The sequence below is a fragment of the Pristiophorus japonicus genome, chromosome 12 (assembly GCF_044704955.1).
Source record: "Pristiophorus japonicus isolate sPriJap1 chromosome 12, sPriJap1.hap1, whole genome shotgun sequence".
NCBI classification, from domain to species: Eukaryota; Metazoa; Chordata; class Chondrichthyes; family Pristiophoridae; genus Pristiophorus; species Pristiophorus japonicus.
This window is the reverse complement of record NC_091988.1, coordinates 100,522,797-100,541,571: the sequence shown is the minus strand read 5'-3', so window position 1 is coordinate 100,541,571 and position 18,775 is coordinate 100,522,797. Positions and strand designations below refer to the sequence as shown.

Below are 18,775 nucleotides of genomic sequence, written 5' to 3'. Positions count from 1 at the left end.
AGAGTCTCCATGATCACCATTGCCTGCTGCACAACCTAGCGATTACCACTAGGGATGGATGATCCATCGCATCAACTTGGACACCCATCAGGGCAGCTATCTGTTCCTCCAATGGACTGAGCACTTGGGAGGTCTGGCTCCCCTCCACCAATCCGCATTGGCTCCCGCCGGTTGTGTGTGAACCTCGACTGTAACATTAAAGAGAAAGTCGGAGTTAGAGGCCTTCTATCAGTGTGTCCCAAGTGCCTTACATACTTCACTATATTTTACTCTATGACAATCTTCACAGCTTGATGCAACTACCATTCGCAGCCTGGACTTGCTGTGGCAATTGCTTGAATTAGGATAACAGGACCTAACACTAATGGGGAGGCTACCGTATTCAAGACGCATATGAAGAGAGGCGTCAACATGATAGGTGGGTCTGTAGAACCGAGCAGCAAGGTTAACAGTGCATGCAGGCCCTTGCAGTGGGCGAGGCTACAAATGGGAACCTTGACTATGGCCTTGCCCACTTACAGCATGGATTCTGAGACACTACATTGAGCAGAGGGTGCACATTGAGGTCAGAACATAGCATGTTGAAGTTTGAAATGAAAGATACTCAGCCTCACTAGCCGCCTCAGGTCGTTCCACTTTTTTCTACATTGCATTGATGTCCTTCGGACCGTGTCACTCACAGACACTTGCTCCGCTATCTCTCTCTATAGCCTTCGGTATGTCTGGGGTGGGGTCTCCTCCCAGCCTCTGCCCTCAGCCCATGCCTCTCCAAGGCATCAAGGTGTGCATCCAGTGTGACGCCTGTGAACCGGTGGGCACACTGACGAGCTGCTGATAGGTCTACCATGCTCACTATCTGAGTGAGTGCGCACAAAGCGAATATTGCCAGGAGACCGAGAGAAAACCAGCAAGAAATATAAAAACAGATTGTAAGAGCTTCTACAAGTATGTAAAAAGGAAGAGAGCGTCCAATCCATGCCTCAATTAAATCCAGGTGGGGCCACTATGTGTGTGGAGCAGCTCCAAGTGCTGCCCAAGTCCTGGATGTTGAGCCCACGCTTAACGGCCCACTTACCACAGCATAGCGCATCCAGGTCAGTGTGCAACGCCATGCTATCAATTCTTTAACCATCAACACTGAATTTCACATTTGGGGGCCGTGCCTGAAGCGAGGCATTAAAAAATTCTTTCATGTAGTGTCAACGCCTCAAAAGTGGTGGTACCGAATTTCGACCCCTAAGTTCCTCACCCTCATTAGACCCTTGGTTCCCCACCATTTTAGGTATGCTTTTTGCATCTTCTACTGTGGAGACAGATGCTAAATATTTGTTTAATGTTTCTGCCCTTTCCTTATTCCCCATAATCATTTCTCCTGCCTCAGCCTCTAAGGGACCAATGTTTACGTTTGCTATTCTCTTCCTTTTTACATACTTGTAGAAGCTCTTACAATCTGTTTTTATATTTCTTGTTGGTTTTCTCTGTCTATTTTTTCCTTTTTTATCAATTTTTGTGTCATCCTTTGCTGGTTTCTGAAACTCTCCCAATCCTCAGGCTTACTACTTTTCTTCGCAACATTATAAGCTTCTGCTTTCAATCTAATGCTATCCTTAACTTCTTTAGTTAGCCACGGATAGATCACTTTTCTTGTGTAGTTTTTGTTTCTCAATGGAATGTATGTTTCTTGAGAATTAAGGAATATTTCTTTAAATGCTAGCCACTGCTTATCTACTGCCATACCTTGTAATCTATTTTTTCAATCTACCTTATCCAACTCGCCCTTCATAGCGATGTAATTAGCTTTATTTAAGTTTAAGACTCTAGTTTCGGACTTAGGGGAACTTAGAGGTGACAGTGTTCCCATGCGCCTGCTGCCCTTGTCCTTCTAGGTGGTAGAGGTCATGGGTTTGGGAGGTGCTGCCGAAGAATCCTTGGCGAGTTGCTGCAGTGTATCTTGTAGATGGTATACACTGCAGCCACGGTGCGCCGGTGGTGGAGGGAGTGAATGTTTAATTTGGTGAATGGGGTGCCAATCAAGCGGGATGCTTTGTCCTGGATGTTGTTGAGCTTTTTTGTGTTGTTGGAGCTGCACTCATCTGGGTAAGTGTACACGGTGAAGACCTTAACAAAAATGGCCTTTATTAGAAGGTATCAGTCTCTCATTTCCCCATTTACAACAACTTCCCTCTTTCTATGATGTCTATAAGAGATTGAGGACCATATGATTAGCACAGTGATATCCTAGCCACCATCACTTTTACTTTATTCCTTCCGGGAAAATGGTCCAGTTAAGTTTCTGGTCAATGCTGATCCCCAGGAAGTTGATGATGGGGGAAGTCAACGATGGTAATGTCAAGGGGCGGTGGTCAGACTCTCTCTTGTTGGAGATAGACATTGCCTGGCACTTGTGTGGCATGAATGTTACTTGCTACTCATCAGCCCAAGCCTGAATGTTGTCCAGGTCTTGCTGCATGCGGGCATAAACTGCTTCATTAGCTCAGGAATTGCGAATGGAACTGAACATTGTGCAATCATCAGCGAACATTCCCATTTCTGACCTTATGATGGAGAGTAGCTCATTGATGGAGCAGCTGAAGATGGTTAGGTCCAGGACACGGCCCTGAGGAACTCCTGCAGCGATGTTCTGGGGCTGAGATGATTGACCTCCAACAACCACAACCATCTTCCTTAGTGCTTGGTATGTCTCCAGCCAGTGGAGAGTTTTCCCCCTGATTCCCATTGACTTCAATTTTGCTCGGGCTCCTTGATGCCATACTTGATCAAATGCTGCCCTGATGTCAAGGACAATCACTCTCACCTCCTCACTCATACCAATACCGTCATGGACAGATGCAGCTTCAACAGGTAGATTGGTGAGGATGCGGTCAAGTAGGTTTTTCCCTCAGGTTGGTGTTCTCACCACCTGTCGCAGGCCCAGTCTGGCAGTTACATTGTTTAGGATTCGGCCAGCTCGGTCAGTAGTGGTGCTACCGAGCCACTCTTGGTGATGGACATTGAAGTCCCTGTCCCAGAGTAGGTTCTGTGCCCTCGCTACCCTCAGTGTTTCTTCCAAGTGGTATTCAACCCACATACATGTGGTCAACATGCGTACAATGAAAGCCATGCTGCCACATAAAATGTGATAGAGCGGACCATTGCCTTGCTGAAACAATGCTGGAGGAGCCCTACAACAGCACTCGGCAGAGTAGGCATCAAGATTCATGGTGGTTTGCTGTATGCGCAGAACATCGTCACCATGAGGACACAGCCCTTGCCACCAGCTGTACGGCGAGCAGCTGATGAGCAGGAGGAAGGAAGGAGGAGGAAGAGGAAGGAGGAGGCAACCTGAAGATTGGAAGGATTTTAGAATTCCGCAAAGGAGGACCAAAAAATTTATAAAGTGAGAGAAAATAGAATACGCGAGTAAACTAGCAAGAGACATCATCATCATCCATTACCATCATAGGCAGTCCCTTGGAATCGAGGAAAACTTGCTTCCACTTCCGAAGTGAGTCCTTAGATGGCTGAACAGTCCAATGCGAGAACCACAGTCCCTGTCACAGGTGAGACAGACAGTGGTTGTAGGAAAGGGTGGGTGGGACTGGTTTGTCGCATGCTCTTTCCGCTGCCTGCGCTTGGTTTCTGCATGCTCTCAGCGATGAGACTCGAGGTGCTCAGCGCCCTCCCGGATGCACTTCCTCCACTTAGGGCGGTCTTTGGCCGGGGACTCCCAGGTGCTGGTGGGGATGTTGCACTTTATCATGGAGGCTTTGAGGGTGTCCTTGTAACGTTTCCTCTGCCCACATTGTCCGTATGCCAGACACAAGACTCACAAAGCAAACGCTCTACTCGGAACTCCTTCACGGCAAACAAGCAAGAGACATAAAAACTGATTTTAAATACCTTCAGAAGCTTTTACAAAGGAAGGGATTAGCTAAAGCTAATGTGGGTCCCTTAGAGGCAGAGGCAGGAGAAATTATAATGGGAAATAAGGAAATGGCAGACATTTAACAAATATTTTGTATCTGTCTTCATGGTAGAAGACAAAACATTTCCAGAAATAATCAGAAACCAAGGATCTCGTGAGAATGAGGAACTTAAAAAATGAGAACCAGTAAAGAAATTAATGGGAGTAAAAGCCAACAAATCCTCCAGATCTGATGGCCCAGACCCTAGGGCTTTAAAAGAAGTGGATACAGAGATAGTGGATGCATTGGGTTTGATCTTCCAGAATTCCTTAGATTCAAGAACAGTCCCTGTGGATTGGAAGGTAGCAAATGTAACCCTGTCATTTAAGAAGGGAGGGAGAAAACAGGGAACTATAAACCAGTTAGCCCGACATCAGTAGTAGTGACAATGTTAGTATTTATTATTAGGGACACAATAACAGAGCACTTAGAAAATCATAATATGATTGGGCAGTCAACACGGAGTTATGAAAGGGAGATCATGTTTGTCAGATCTAACTAGCAGGATGGTAAGTGTGAATCAATGAATGTAGTGCATTTGGATGTTCAGAAAGCATTTGATAAGGTGCCACACAAGAGGTTATTACCCAATATTAGGACTCAGGGGATTGGGAGTAATATATTAGCATGGATTGAGGATTGGTTAACAGACAGAAAACAGAGTAGGAATAAACGGATCATTTTTGGGTTGGCAGGCTGTAACTAGTGGGGTACCACAAGGGTCAGTGCTTGGACCTCAGCTATTCACAATCAATGACTTAGATGAGGAGACCGAGTATTATGTACCCAAGTTTGCTGATGATACAAAGCTAGGTGGGAATCTAAGTTGTGAGGAGGATGCAAAGAGGCTTCAAGGGGATATAGACAGGCTAAGTGAGTGGGCAAGAACATGGCAAATGGAATATAATGTGGAGAAATGTGAAGTTATCCACTTTGATAGGGAAAATAGAAAAGCAGAATACTTTTTAAATGGTGAGAGATTGGGAAATGTTAGTGAGCAGAGTGACCTGGGTGTCCTTGTACATGATTCATTGAAAGTTAGCATGTAGGTACTGCAAGCAATTAGGAAAGCAAATGGTATGTTGGTCTTTATTACAAAAGGATTGGGAGTGCAACAAAAGTTCACCAGACTGATCCGTGGGATGGGGGCTTGTCCTATGAGGAGAGATTGAGTCTCCAGAGTTTAGAAGAATGAGAGGCGATCTCATTGAAAGATATACAATTCTTACAGGGCTCGACAGGGTAGATGCTGGGAGGATGTTTCCTCTGGCTGAGGAGTCTAGAACCAGAGGTCACCGTCTCAGAATCAGAGGTCGACCATTTAGGACTGAGATGGAGAAATGTCTTCACTCAACGGGTTGTGAATCTTTGGAATTCTCTGACCCAGAGAGCTGTGGATACTCAGTCATTGAGTATATTCAAGAGATCGCTAGATTTTTGGATATTAAGGGATATAGGGATAGTGCGAGTTGAAGTAGAAGATCAATCATGATATTATTGAATGGCAGAGCAGGCTCAAAGGGTTGAATGGCCTTCTCCTGCTCCTATTTCTTATTTCTAAGACGAGGAGGTGGTAGATGAGGAGGAAGCAGAGGAAGGAGGCAACCCAGACAGCTCCTTTCTGGTCAGGATATCCGAGATCAAATCATCCGCCTGCAGTACCAGTGACCACAGCATCAATTCCCCATTCAATATTTGTCCCACACCTGACCTTCTCCCTGTTACTGACCATCACAGGGTCCTCTTGGCCACAATGTTGAAATACAAGCCACCACAAAGAAAACTTTCCAATCAAACTTTAGATATACATCCAATATTATGTCAAAAATGCAACTAATCACACTTGTGTATTCCCTTAGTGGGTACCTTGTGTGTGCCTTTGCCTATCCTAGTGCTCCTACATAGTGCGTTTCCAGTGTCTGCAGCATGACTGGTGGAAGGCTGCTGCCTTTCAGTGGGTGAGACTGCGGATGGCCTTGCAGGATGACCTCAAAGAGCGCTGGGCCGAGTGAACCCGGCTTCAGACTACACCATCTCAGCATGGGCAGGAGTCTGGGCTGGCTGGCTCACAGGCAACTGCAAGGACACATGCAGAGTGGTGGGAGGATGAATGCTGTCACCCTGAGAGAGGACAACAGAGTTATTCTCCATGGATTCATTGCCACTCCTCAGGGGCAGCACCTCAGTAATCTGTTGAAGTACAGACTGCTGGACCCGGCCATGATGGCAGTAGCCTGAGCATTCGTGGCTTCAGTCTGAGCTCCCACTGCAGCACTTGAGTGGCTTGTGCTTGTGGTGCAATGGAAGCTGGGACTTCAGCCATCAGACACAGCGTGGCCCCCGGTGGGAAGATTACCTCGCTCCTGGAGTTGACCTCCCAGATCAACACCTCCAGTGCTGAGCCATTACTCACTCTTCTTTTTCTGACAGTAGCCTCCAAAAGCACTTCCACCACCTGTTGCAGGCAGAAGGCACCTCCACCTTTAAGAAGTGCAGACTGCCTTTAAGTCATCCTCTGAATGGGCATGGGTTCCTATCGCATCGCAATCGCGTGCCCGTTTTCAAGGGCTATTGAATTTCTAGACCCGATGACAGTGATCAATAGACTCCAAGAGACGCATATTCCACTAAAGAGCAAGAACGAACTAGTCAGTAATGACACACCATGGATGAACAAAGAAATAAGGGCAAAATTGAAACAAATGAAAAATTCATACTCTAAGTGCATAGACAACAAAGGACAGCATGACAAAATGGAATACAGAAAGATTAGGCAAGAAGTATAAAAACAATTAGGAAAGTAAAGTATAACATTAGATTATGAAGGAATGTAAAAAGAAAGAGTGAAGTATTCTACAGACACATAAATAACAAACGAAAACTTAGGATAGGGATAGAGTCACTAAGGGATACACAATATAAACTCATAGATAATGAAAGCGAAATGGCTAGAACTATTAAATAATTACTTTACCAGTGAGACTAAAATGGTGATTATGACATTAGAAGAGGAGATCAAAAAAGATAGACAGATATTTAAGATAGAAAAGGGAGAGATATTTGGTAAACTAATCAAACTTAGAGAGGATAAAGTCCTGGTCCGGATGGATTGTGTTTTGTATGTAAACATTGTAACTGTGTAAGACATGCCACCAGAGGGCGCAACTGTTGGAGGCCCAAGGGTCACCTGCACACCTCGTGTAAGGGAGTATAAAAGGTTGTCTGCCATGCTGCTTAGGCACTCTGGAGTTGTATTAAAGAGACTAAGATCACATCAGTTTTAGCTCACAGTACTCAGTCTTGTGGAGTTCTTCCATACTTAACAGATTGCATCTGCGCATATTAAAATAAGTTAGAGGATAGCAGTGGCACGTACATTTAAAAATTCATTCGAAAAGAGAATTGTGCCAGAGGACAAGTCCAGAGAACTATAGACCAATTAGCTTAATGTCAGTAGTAGTAATGATAAAGGAATCCTTACTCAAAGATGTAATAGAAAAACATCTAAAAACTGAAAATATAAGAGAGTAGTCAGCACAGATTTCAAAAAGGGAAGGCCGTGCTTGACCAACCTTATTGAATTCTTTGAAGAAGTATCAGAAAGGGTAGACAAGGGTAATGAAGTAGACAAAATATATCTGGATTTTCAAAAGGCCTTTGATGTGTCTGCGCTGTAAATACTCCAATACTATGTAAGGGTAGTAGCAGATTTCAGGGGACATAAACTGACTGGTGAAATGGGCAGATACATGGCAGATGCAAGTTAATGTGGATAAGTATAAAGTGATGCACTTTGGGAGCAGCAACATGGAGATGCAGTATAATGTAAATGGTACTATTTTGAGCAGAGAAACCTGGGGTGCATATTCACAAATCCTTAAAGATGGCAAGGCAAGATGAGAAGGCAGTTAAGAAAATGTATGGAATTCCTGGCTTTGTAAATTGGGGTATTGAATACAAAAACAAATCACTGGTTCGGGCTCAGCTGGAGTAGCGTGTCCAATTCTGGGCATCACACTTTAGGAAGGAAGTCAAGGCCTTGGAGAGGGTACAGAGGAGGTTTGCCAGGATGATACCAGGGATGAGGGACTTCAGTTGGAGAAGCTGGGGTTGTTCTCCTCAGAGCAGAGAAGGCTTAGGTGACACATAATAGAAGCATTCAAAATTGAGGGGTTTTGATAGGGCAAGCGGGGAGAAACTGATTTCCTCTGGCAAGTGGGCCAGTAACCAGAGGTCATAGATTTAAAATAATGAGAGGGGAAATTAGACATTTTTTCACATGGGTTTATGATGATCTGGAACGCACTACTTGAAAGGCTGGTGGAATCAGATTCGATTGGGACTTTCAAAAGGCAATTGGACATGTACTTGGAGAACTAATTTGCAGGGTTATGGGGAAAAAGCTGGGGTGTGGGACAGCTCTTTCAAAGAGCCGACACAAGCATGATGGGCTGAATATCCCCCTCTGTGCAGTAAGATTATGCTGCAAGGTCACAGTGAAGGAGGAAGTAGTAGAGAAATTGGATAGGTTAATAATAGATAAAGAGGAGGTCCTTAAAAAGTTGCCAGTGCTCAAAGTAGAAGAGTCACCCGATCCGGATGGGATGCATCCTAGGTTGCTGAGGGACGAATGGAAATTGTGGAGACTCTGGCCACAACCTTCCAATCCTCCTTGGATATGGGAATGGTGCCAGAGGACAGGAGGATTTCAAATGTTACACCCCTGTTCAAAAAAGGGGAGAGAGATAATCCCAGCAGCGACAGGCCAGTCAGACTGTCGGTGGTGGGGAAACATTTATAGACTTTAATCCAGGACAAAAAAATTGACACTTCGAAAGATATGGGCTAATTAATGAAAGCTGCAGGCCTCCCCTTTAAACAGCGCTTCGGGAGCGGATGCCCACCAGCTTCGTGACCCGTGGGGCAACTCCTCCATGGGGCGTTAAGGGGTCGTCGTGGGACGGTGAGCAGTCATCACTATCCCAGGGTGTTAATTCCAGTGCGCGGCGCTGCCGGGACAGTGCCTTCCAAACCTCCAGGGCAAATTCCCGGGAGGCGGTAACGCCCCACTCCCCCAGGTGAAAACTGCCTTGCGCCCGTTAGCGCCCTCCCGGCGGTGCTAATGGGGTGCTAAAAAAGGGGCAATTTTGCCCCGTCTTTGTTCACTGACTGACAGTCTGAAATCAGATCTCTGCTTTGCTCTCTCGAATTCTTTCACTCCAGTAATTAACGCCATTTCTTTGCACTGTTTCCAATCTGCTCTCGGTGATAACAAATAGGTGCAGGAGTAGGCCACCTGACCCCTCGAGCCTGCTCCGCCATTTAATAAGATCATGGCTGATCTGATTATGGACTCAGCTCCACTTCCCTGTCCGCTCCCCATAACCCTTTATTCCCTTATTGATCAAAAACCTGTCTATCTCTGCCTTAAATATATTCAATGATCCAGCCTCCACAGCTCTCTGGGGCAGAGAATTCCACAGATTTACAAACCTCAGAAGAAATTGCTCCTCATCTCAGTTTTAAATGGCAGCCCCTTATTCTGAGACTCTGCCCCTAATTTTAGTTTCCCCTATGAATGGAAATATCCTCTCTGCATCCAACTTGTCAAGCCCCCTCATTATCTTATGTTTCAATAAGATCACCTCTTATTTCTGAACTCCAATATGTATAGGCCCAACCTACTCAACCTATCTTCATAAGTCAACCCCCTCATCTCTGGAATCAACCTAGTGAAGCTTCTCTGAAAAGCCTCCAATGCAAGTATATCCTTCCTTAAATACAAAGACCAAAACTGTACGCAGTGCTCCAGGTGTGGCCTCACCAATACCCTGCACAGTTGTAGCAGGACTTCTCTGCTTTTATACTCTATCCCCCTTGTAATAAAGGCCAACATTTCATTTGCCTTCCTGATTACTTGCTGTACCTGCAGACTAACTTTTTGTGTTTCTTGCACAAGGACCCCCAGGTCCCTCTGTACTGCTGCACTTGCAATTTTTCTCCATATAAATTATAATTTGCTTTTCTATTTTCTGCCAAAGTGGATAACCTCACATTTTCCCACATTATACTCCATCTTCCAAATTTTTGCCCACTCACTTAGCCTGCTTATATCCCTTTGCAGATTGTTTGTGTCCTCCTCACAATTTGCTTTCCCACCCATCTTTGTATCATCAGCAAACTTGGCTACATTACACCCGGTCCCTTCATCCAAGTCATTAATATAGATTGTAAATAGTTGAGGACCCAGCACCGATCCCTGCGGCACCCCACTAGTCACTAGTTGCCAATTGGAAAATGACCCATTTATCCCGACTCTTTGTTTTCTGTCAGTTAGCCAATCCTCTATCCATGCTAATATATTACCCCCAACTTCGTGAACTTTTATCTTGTGTAGTAACCATTTATGTGGCACCTTATAGAATGCCTTCTGGAAATCCAAATACACCACATCCACTGGTTCCCCATTATCCACCCTGCTCATTACATCCTCAAAGAGCTCCAGCAAATTTGTCAAACATGATTTCCCTTTCATAAAACCACGCTGACTCTGCTTGATTGAATCATGCTTTTCCAAATGTCCCACTACTGCTTCCTTAATAATGGACACCAGCATTTTCCCAACGACAGATGTTAGGCTAACTGGTCTATAGTTTGCTCATTTCTGTCTGCCTCCTTTTTTAAATAGGGGCATTACATTTGCGGTTTTCCAATCCGCTGGGACTGCCCCAGAATCCAGGGAATTTTGGTAGATTACAACCAATGCATCCACTATCTCTACAGCCGCTTCTTTTGAGACCGTAGGATGTAAGCCATTAGGTCCAGGGGACTTGTCCACCTTTAATCCCATTATTTTACCGAGCACTACTTCATTAGTGATAGTGATTGTATTAAGTTCCTCCCTCTATAGCCTCTTGATTATCCGTTATTGGGATGTTTTTAGTGTCTTTTTAGAAGACCGATACAAAATATTTGTTCAACGTCTCTGCCATTTCCCTGTTCCCCATTATTAATTCCCCAGTCTCATCCTCTAGGGGACCAACATTTACTTTAGCCACTCTTTTCTTTTTTACTTGTAGAAACTCTTACTATCTGTTTTTATATTTCATGCTAGTTTACTTTCATCATCTATCTTCCCTCTCTCTCATTTTTTTTTAGTCGTTCTTCGCTGGCTTTTAAAAGTTTCCCAATCCTCTGGCCTCCCACTAGTCTTGGCCACATTGTATGCCCTTGATTTCAATTTGATACCATCCCTTATTTCCTTAGTTAGCCCCAGGTGGTTATCCCTTCTCTTAGTCTTTCCTTCTCATTGGGATATATTTTTGTTGCGAGTTATGAAATATCTCCTTAAATGTCTGCCACTGCTCATCAATCGTCACATACTTTAATCCATTTTCCCAGTCCACTTTAGCCAACTCTGCTCTCATACCTTTGTAGTCTCCTTTATTTAAGCTTAGGACACTGGCTTGAGAATCAACTTTCTCACCCTCCAACTGAATTTGAAATTTAACCATGTTATGGTCACTCATTCCAAAAGGATCCTTTACTACGAGATCGTTTATTAATCCTGTTTCATTACACAGTACCAGATCTAAGATAGCCTGCTCCTTGGTTGGTTCCGCAACGTACTGTTCAATAAAACTATCCTGGATACACCCTATAAACTCTTCCTCAAGGCTGCCCTGGCCAATTTGCTTTGTCCAATCAATACGAAGGTTAAAATCGCCCAGGATTATTGCCACTCCTTTATTACAAGCTTCCATATTTCTTGATTTATACTCCGTCCAATAGTGTAGCTACTGTTAGGGGGCCTATAGACTGCGCACACCAGTGACTTTTTCCCCTTATTATTCCTTATCTCCACCCAAACTGATTCAACATCTTGATCTTCTGAGCCAATATTGCTCCTCACTAACGCACTGATCTCATCCTTTATTAACAGAGCTACCCCACCTCCTTTTCCTTTCTGTCTGTCCTTCCGAGTTGTCAAATACCCCTGAATATTTAGTTCCCAGCCTTGGTCACCTTGCAACCACGTCTCTGCAATGGCAATCAGATCATATCCATTTGTATCTATTTGTGCCGTCAACTCATCTATTTTGTTATGAATGCTGCGTGTATTCAGATAAAGAGCTTATAAATTTGTTTTTTTTAACCATTTTTTCCTGCTTTGACCCCGCTTTCTGATTCACCTTTATGTTTATACATTCTGTCCCTTCCTGGCACGCTCTGGATTTCATTTCCCCCAGTGTTACCCTGCTCTACTGCCTTCTTATTCTTTGACTTTTTAAATTTTCGCTCACCTGAATCCAACCCCCCCACTAATTAGTTTAAAGCCCTCTCTACAGCCCTAGTTATTCGATTCGCCAGGACCCTAGTCCCAGCACGGTCTAAGTGGAGCCCATCCCAATGAAACAGCTCCCTCTTACTGGTGCAAGTGTCCCATGAATCAAAACCCATTTCTCCCACACCTGTCGTTGAGTCACATGTTTAACTCTCTGATCTTATTTACCCTAAGTAAATCTTCTCGTGGCTCAGGTAGTAATCCAGAGATTATGACCTTTGTGGTTCTTTTTTTTAAATTTGGCCCATAGCTGCTCATAATCCCTCAGCATAACCTCTTTCTTTGTCCTACCCACGTCGTTGGTACACACGTGGTCCACAACAACTGGATCTTTCCCCTCCCACCCCAAGTTGTTCTTCAGCCCTGAGGAGATGTCCTTAACCCTAGCACCAGGCAGGCACCACAGCCTTCGGGACTCTCACTCTCGGTTGCAGAGAACAGTATCTATCATTCCCCCTAATGAAACTGTCCCCTACCACTACAAAGTTTCTTTTTACTCCCCCCACTTAATGGCCCCCTGTACCACGGTATTGTGGTCAGTTTATTCATCCTCCCTGCACTCGTCCACACAGGGAGTAAGAGCCTCGAAACTGTTGGACAAGAGCAAGGGCTGAGGCTCCTCCATCACTCCATCCTGAGTCCCCATACCTTCCTCACTCGTAGTCACACCCTCCCGTCCCTGACCACGGATCGAAGTTGAATTAATTACACTAATCGGTGAAGATTTGGATAGATTTGAAGAACGCATCTCTCCTCATTGCTCTCTCATGCACAAGTGCAGTTTGTGACACTTTGCTGTGTTTTGTGCATCCCTTTGGTTTCTGTGTCGTCATGGTTCCCATTGTGAGGCCAGGTTACATGACCCTTCAGTTGTGATGCAGCCCTGGGTCAAGAGCCCATATAAGTCCTGCCAGCTGCATGTGGTAGTTTAAGATGGGTGATGGGGGATAATGCCCAGACCTGAGATACAGACCGTACCGACAAGGCAACATTCTCAACCATTGGCAGCCATATTGGATTGAGCAGCTGTTTGTTCCTAATAAAGAACTCACCGCACCCACAGACACTCAAAATACTTGTGGCAAAAGATGTAGAATTGGGAGTGTAGCACAGACATTTCTAGCAGAATTGCATCCAGATTGGGATGGTCAGGTATTAAAGCTGCTTAATGATGTCATCAGGAAGTTGCTTTGAAATCAAGGTGTTGCTGACCATGAGCCAATGCAGGTCAACGAGCACAGGGGTGATGGGTGAATGGGACTTGCTGTGTGTTAGGACACGTGCAGCAGAGGTTTGGATGAGCTCAAGTTCATTGAGTGCAGAAGATGGGAGGCTGGTCAGGAGAACATGGGAATAGTCCAGCAAATAACACATAAATGTAATGTTATGCATGTTGGTAGGACCCAACTTTCTTTTTTTTAAATTTATGGCCCTGAAATTGCGGTCGTAGGCTTCCTGCGGGCAATTACATCCAACCTGAAATATTTCTATGAAATTACCTGGTGGTCCGGGAGGAGCCTGAGATTCCAGTGGGGAGGCAAAGCGCTCTCCCGTTCTCGAGGTTCCCACACAGAAGGTGCAGTCACATGTGAGTGCTCAACCAATCAGGTACAGTATTGTCAATTAATAGCAATGGGGACTCTGTATCTACGAGTTCTCATTGCTATTAATTGAGAAAAAAAACAAACACAGTAACACCAAGTAAAAAATAAAAAACACTTCACATAATTAAAATTAATGGAAATTAAAATTATTCAATATCTTAGAGAATTTTTTTTCCTCCGAGTATTTAAAAAAGTTTTTAAAATTATGGTTTAAAATAAATTTAACGTAGTGGGCAGGGTTTTTAAAAAGTGTATTTTTAATTTTATTTTTTATGTTTGAAGTGTGTTTTAAGACTTTTAGGCCTGTAAAAGTAGGCCATGCACCTGCTTTTAGGTGCAAGAATTTTGAGGACATTTTCTGGGCAAGATATGGATAAATACCACGCAAATGTCCTCGCTCCCGAGATGCGGAGAATCTGTCAAGCTGGAGCCGGTTTTCAGCGCCTGTGCATTGTGTGCTGAAAAGCAGCTTTTGCGATGCCCTCCCGGGTCCATGGACGCTCCGTACAGGATTTCTGGGCCAATGTATTTATTGCCCATCACTAGTTGCCCTTAAGAGGGTGGTACTGAGCTGCCTTCTTGAACCGCTGTGGTCTGGGGGCGGAAGGAGGAGAGGGAGAACATGGTGCAGGTGTAAAGGGGGTGGGGTGGAAGGTGGTCCAGGCCTAACAGAGGCAGGAGAATGTGATCCCTCTTTCCATTTGGATCACTTTCTTGCTCTCATTCCCCCCACCCCCGCTTTAGATCTGGATCACGTTCAAGCCCCTCCCCACTGTTCTCACCGTTCTCCCAACCCCCAACACGTTCCTTATCATCGCAGAATACCTCACCATCAACATCCTGGGGGTTGCCTCTGACCAGAAACTTAACTGGACCAGCTACATAAACACTGTGACTACAAGAGCAGGTCAGAGGCTGGGTATTTTGTGGCGAGTGTCTCATCTCCTGACCGCCAAAAGCTTTTCCATCATCTACAAGGCACAAATCAGGAGTGTGATGCAATACTCTCCACTTGCCTGGAACAACACTCAAGAAGCTCGACACCATCCAGGACAAAGCAGCCTGCTTGATTGGCACGCCACCTAGCACCTTCAACATTCACTCTCTCCATTACTGGTATACCGTGTCTGCAATGTGTACCATCTACAAGATGCACTGCAGAAACTCATCAAGGCTTCTTTGACAGCAACTCCAAAACCCACGACCTCTACAACCTAAAAGGACAAAGGCAGTCGACACACAAGAATACCATCATCTCCCAGTTCCTCTGCAAGTCACACACCATCCTGACTTGGAAATATATCGCAAGTCCTTCATCAACGCTAGGTCAAAATCCTGAAACTCCCTACCTAACAGCACTGTGGGAGCACCTTCACCACACGGACTGCAGCGGTTCAAGGCGACAATTCACCACCACCTTCTTGAGGGCAATCAGGGATGGGCAATAAATGCTGGCCTTGCCAGAGATGCACACATCCTGTGAATCCCTTGATTCCCGTAGAATTCAAAACTCTATCGCTCTCAGCCTTGAATGTACTCAATGACTGAGCATCCACAGCCCTCTGGTGTAGAGAACTCAAAAGATTCACAAGCCCGAGTGAAGAAATGTCTCCTCATCTCAGTCCTGAATGGCCAACCCCTTATCCTGAGATTATGCCCCCTAGTTCTAGACTCTCCACATGGGGAAACAACCCCTCATCGTCTACCCTCTCAGTTCCCCTCAGAATCTTATTAGATATAGTCCTTACTACTGGGGGGATCAAGGGGTATGGCGAGAAAGCAGGAATGGGGTACTGAGGTTGCATGTTCAGCCATGAACTCATTGAATGGCGGTGCAGGCTCGAAGGGCTGAATGGCCTACTCTTGCACCTATTTTCTATGTTTCTATGTTTCATTCTTCTAAACCCCAATCTGCTCAATCTCTCCTCACATGATAAGCCCTCTCATTCCAGAGATCAATCTGGTGAATCTTTGTTGCCCCGCCTCTAAGGCATGTAGGTCTTTTCTCAGATAAGGAGACCAAAACTGTGCACAGTACTCCAGGTGTGGTCTCACCAAAGCATTGTACAATTGCAACAAGACTTCTTTACTCTTGTACTCCAACCCCTCTGCAATAAAGGCCAACATAACATTTACTTTCCTAATTGCTTGCTGTACCTGCATGCTAACTCTGTTTCATGTAAAAGGACACCCAAATCCCTCTGAACACCAACAGTTAATCCTGTCTCCTTTCCCCACATTATACTTCAAAGGCCACTTCTTGCCCACTCACTTAACCTGTCGATATCCCTTTCCATAGAAACAGAAACATAGAAAATAGGTGCAGGAGTAGGCCATTTCGGTCCTTCGAGCCTGCACCGCCATTCAATAAGATCATGGCTGATCATTCACCTCAGTACCCCTTTCCTGCTTTCTCTCCATACCCCTTGATCCCTTTAGCCATAAGGGCCATATCTAACTCCCTCTTGAATATATCCAATGAACTGGCATCAACAACTCTCTGCGGTAGGGAATTCCACAGGTTAACAACTCTGAGTGAAGACGTTTCTCCTCATCTCAGTCCTAAATGGCTTACCCCTTATCCTTAGACTATGTCCCCTGGTTCTCGGCTTCCCCAACATCGGGAACATTCATCCTACATCTAACCCGTTCAGTTCTGTCAGAATTTTATATGTTTCTATGAGATCCCCTCTCATCCTTCTAAACTCCAGTGAATACAGGCCCAGTCGATCCAGTCTCTCCTCATATGTCAGTCCTGCCATGCCGGGGATCAGTCTGTTAAACCTTCGCTGCACTCCCTCGATAGCAAGAACGTCCTTCCTCAGATTAGACGACCAAAACTGAACACAATATTCCAGGTGAGGCCTCACTAAGGCCCTGTACAACTGCAGTAAGACCTCCCTGCTCCTATACTCAAATCCCCTGTGAAGGCCAACATACCATTTGCCTTCTTCACCGCCTGCTGTACCTGCATGCCAACTTTCAATGACTGATGAACCATGACACTCGGGTCTCGTTGCACCTCCCCTTTTCCTAATCTGCAGCCATTCAAAGAATATTCTGTCTTCGTGTTTTTGCCATCAAAATGGATAACCTCACATTTATCGACATTATACTTCATCTGCCACGCGTTTTCCCACTCACCTAACCTGTCCAATTCACCCTGCAGCCTTTTAGCATCCTCCTCACAGCTCACACTGCCACCCAGCTTAGTGCCATCTGAAAACTTGGAGATATTACACTCAATTCCCTCATCCAAATCATTAATGTATATTGTAAATAGCTGGGGTCCCAGCACTGAGCACTGCGATACACCACTAGTCACTGCCTGCCATTCTGAAAAAACCCATATATCCCGAAACTCTGCTTCTTGTCTGCCAACCAGTTCTCTATCCACGTCAGTACATTACCCACAATACCATGTGCTTTAATTTTCCACACCTATCTCTTGTGTGGGACATTGTCAAAAGCCTTTTGAAAGTCCAAATACACCACATCCACTGGTTCTCCCTTGTCCACTCTACCAGTTACATCCTCAAAAAAAATCTAGAAGATTTGTCAAGCAGGATTTCTCTTTCATAAATCCATGCTGATTTGGACCGATCCCATCACTGCTTTCCAAATGAGCTGCTATTGCATCTTTAATAATTGATTCCAACATTTTCCCCACTACTGATGTCAGGTTAACCAGTCTATAATTACCCATTTCTCTCTCCCCCCTTCCTTAAAAAGTGGTGTTACATTAGCTACCCTCCAGTCCATAGGAACCGATCCAGAGTCGATAGACTGTTTGAAAATGATCACCAATGCATCCACTATTTCTAGGGCTACTTCCTTAAGTACTCCGGGATGCAGACTATCAGGCCCTGGGGATTTATCGGCCTTCAATCTCATCAATTTCCTTAACACAATTTCCCGCCTAATAAGGATTTCCTTCAGTTCCTACTTCTCACTAGACCCTCGGTCCCTTAGTATTTCCGGAAGGTTATTTGTGTCTTCTTTCGTGAAGACAGAACCGAAGTATTTGTTTCACTGGTCCGCCATTTCTTTGTTCCCCATTATAAATTCACCTGAATCTGACTGCAAGGGACCTACATTTGTTTTCACTAATCTTTTTCTCTTCACATATCGATAGAAGCTTTTGCAGTCAGTTTTTATTTTCCCGGCAAGCTTCCTCTCATACTCTATTTTCCCCCTCGTAATTAAATCCTTTGTCCTCCTCTGCTATATTACAAAGTTCTCCCAGTCCTCAGGTTTGCTGCTTTTTCTGGCCAATTTATATGCCTCTTCCTTGGATTTTACACTATCCGTAATTTCCCTCATTAGTCACGGTTGAGCCATCTTCCCCTTTTTATTTTTACACCAGAAAGGGAGGTACAATTTTTGAAGTTCATCTATGTGATCTTTAAATGTTTGCCATTGCCTAACCACTGTCAACCCTTTAAGTATCACTCGCCAGTCTATTCCAGCCAATTCACATCTCATACCATCGAAGTTACCTTTCTTTAAGTTCAGGACCCTAGTCTCTGAATTAACTGCGTCACTCCCCATCTTAATAAAGAATTCTACCATATTATGGCCACTCTTCCCCAAGGGGCCTCGCACAACAAGATTGCAAATTAGTCCTTTCTCATTACACATCAACCAGCCTAGGATGGCCAGCCCTCTAGTTGGTTCCTCGACATATTGGTCTAGAAAACCATCCCTCCACCGCATTGCTACCAGTTTGGTTAGCCCAATCAACATGTAGATTAAAGTCACCCATGATAACTGCTGTACCTTTATTGCATGCATCCGTAATTCCTTGTTTGATGTTGTCCCCAACCTCACTACTACTGTTTGCTGGTCTGTACACAACTCCC

At 44.8% G+C, this 18,775-nt stretch overlaps 1 protein-coding gene across 1 annotated transcript in view; it reads left to right on the top strand.

The window, feature by feature from the left end:
- Positions 1-5,948: 5,948 nt before the first annotated feature.
- LOC139276827 (spidroin-1-like) overlaps positions 5,949-18,775 on the top strand; it is a 28,751-nt gene continuing 15,924 nt past the window's right edge. Inside the window, exon 1 of the mRNA XM_070894825.1 lies at positions 5,949-6,194. Coding sequence (XP_070750926.1) covers positions 5,949-6,194 — 246 coding nt within the window. The remainder of the gene's footprint in view (positions 6,195-18,775) is intronic.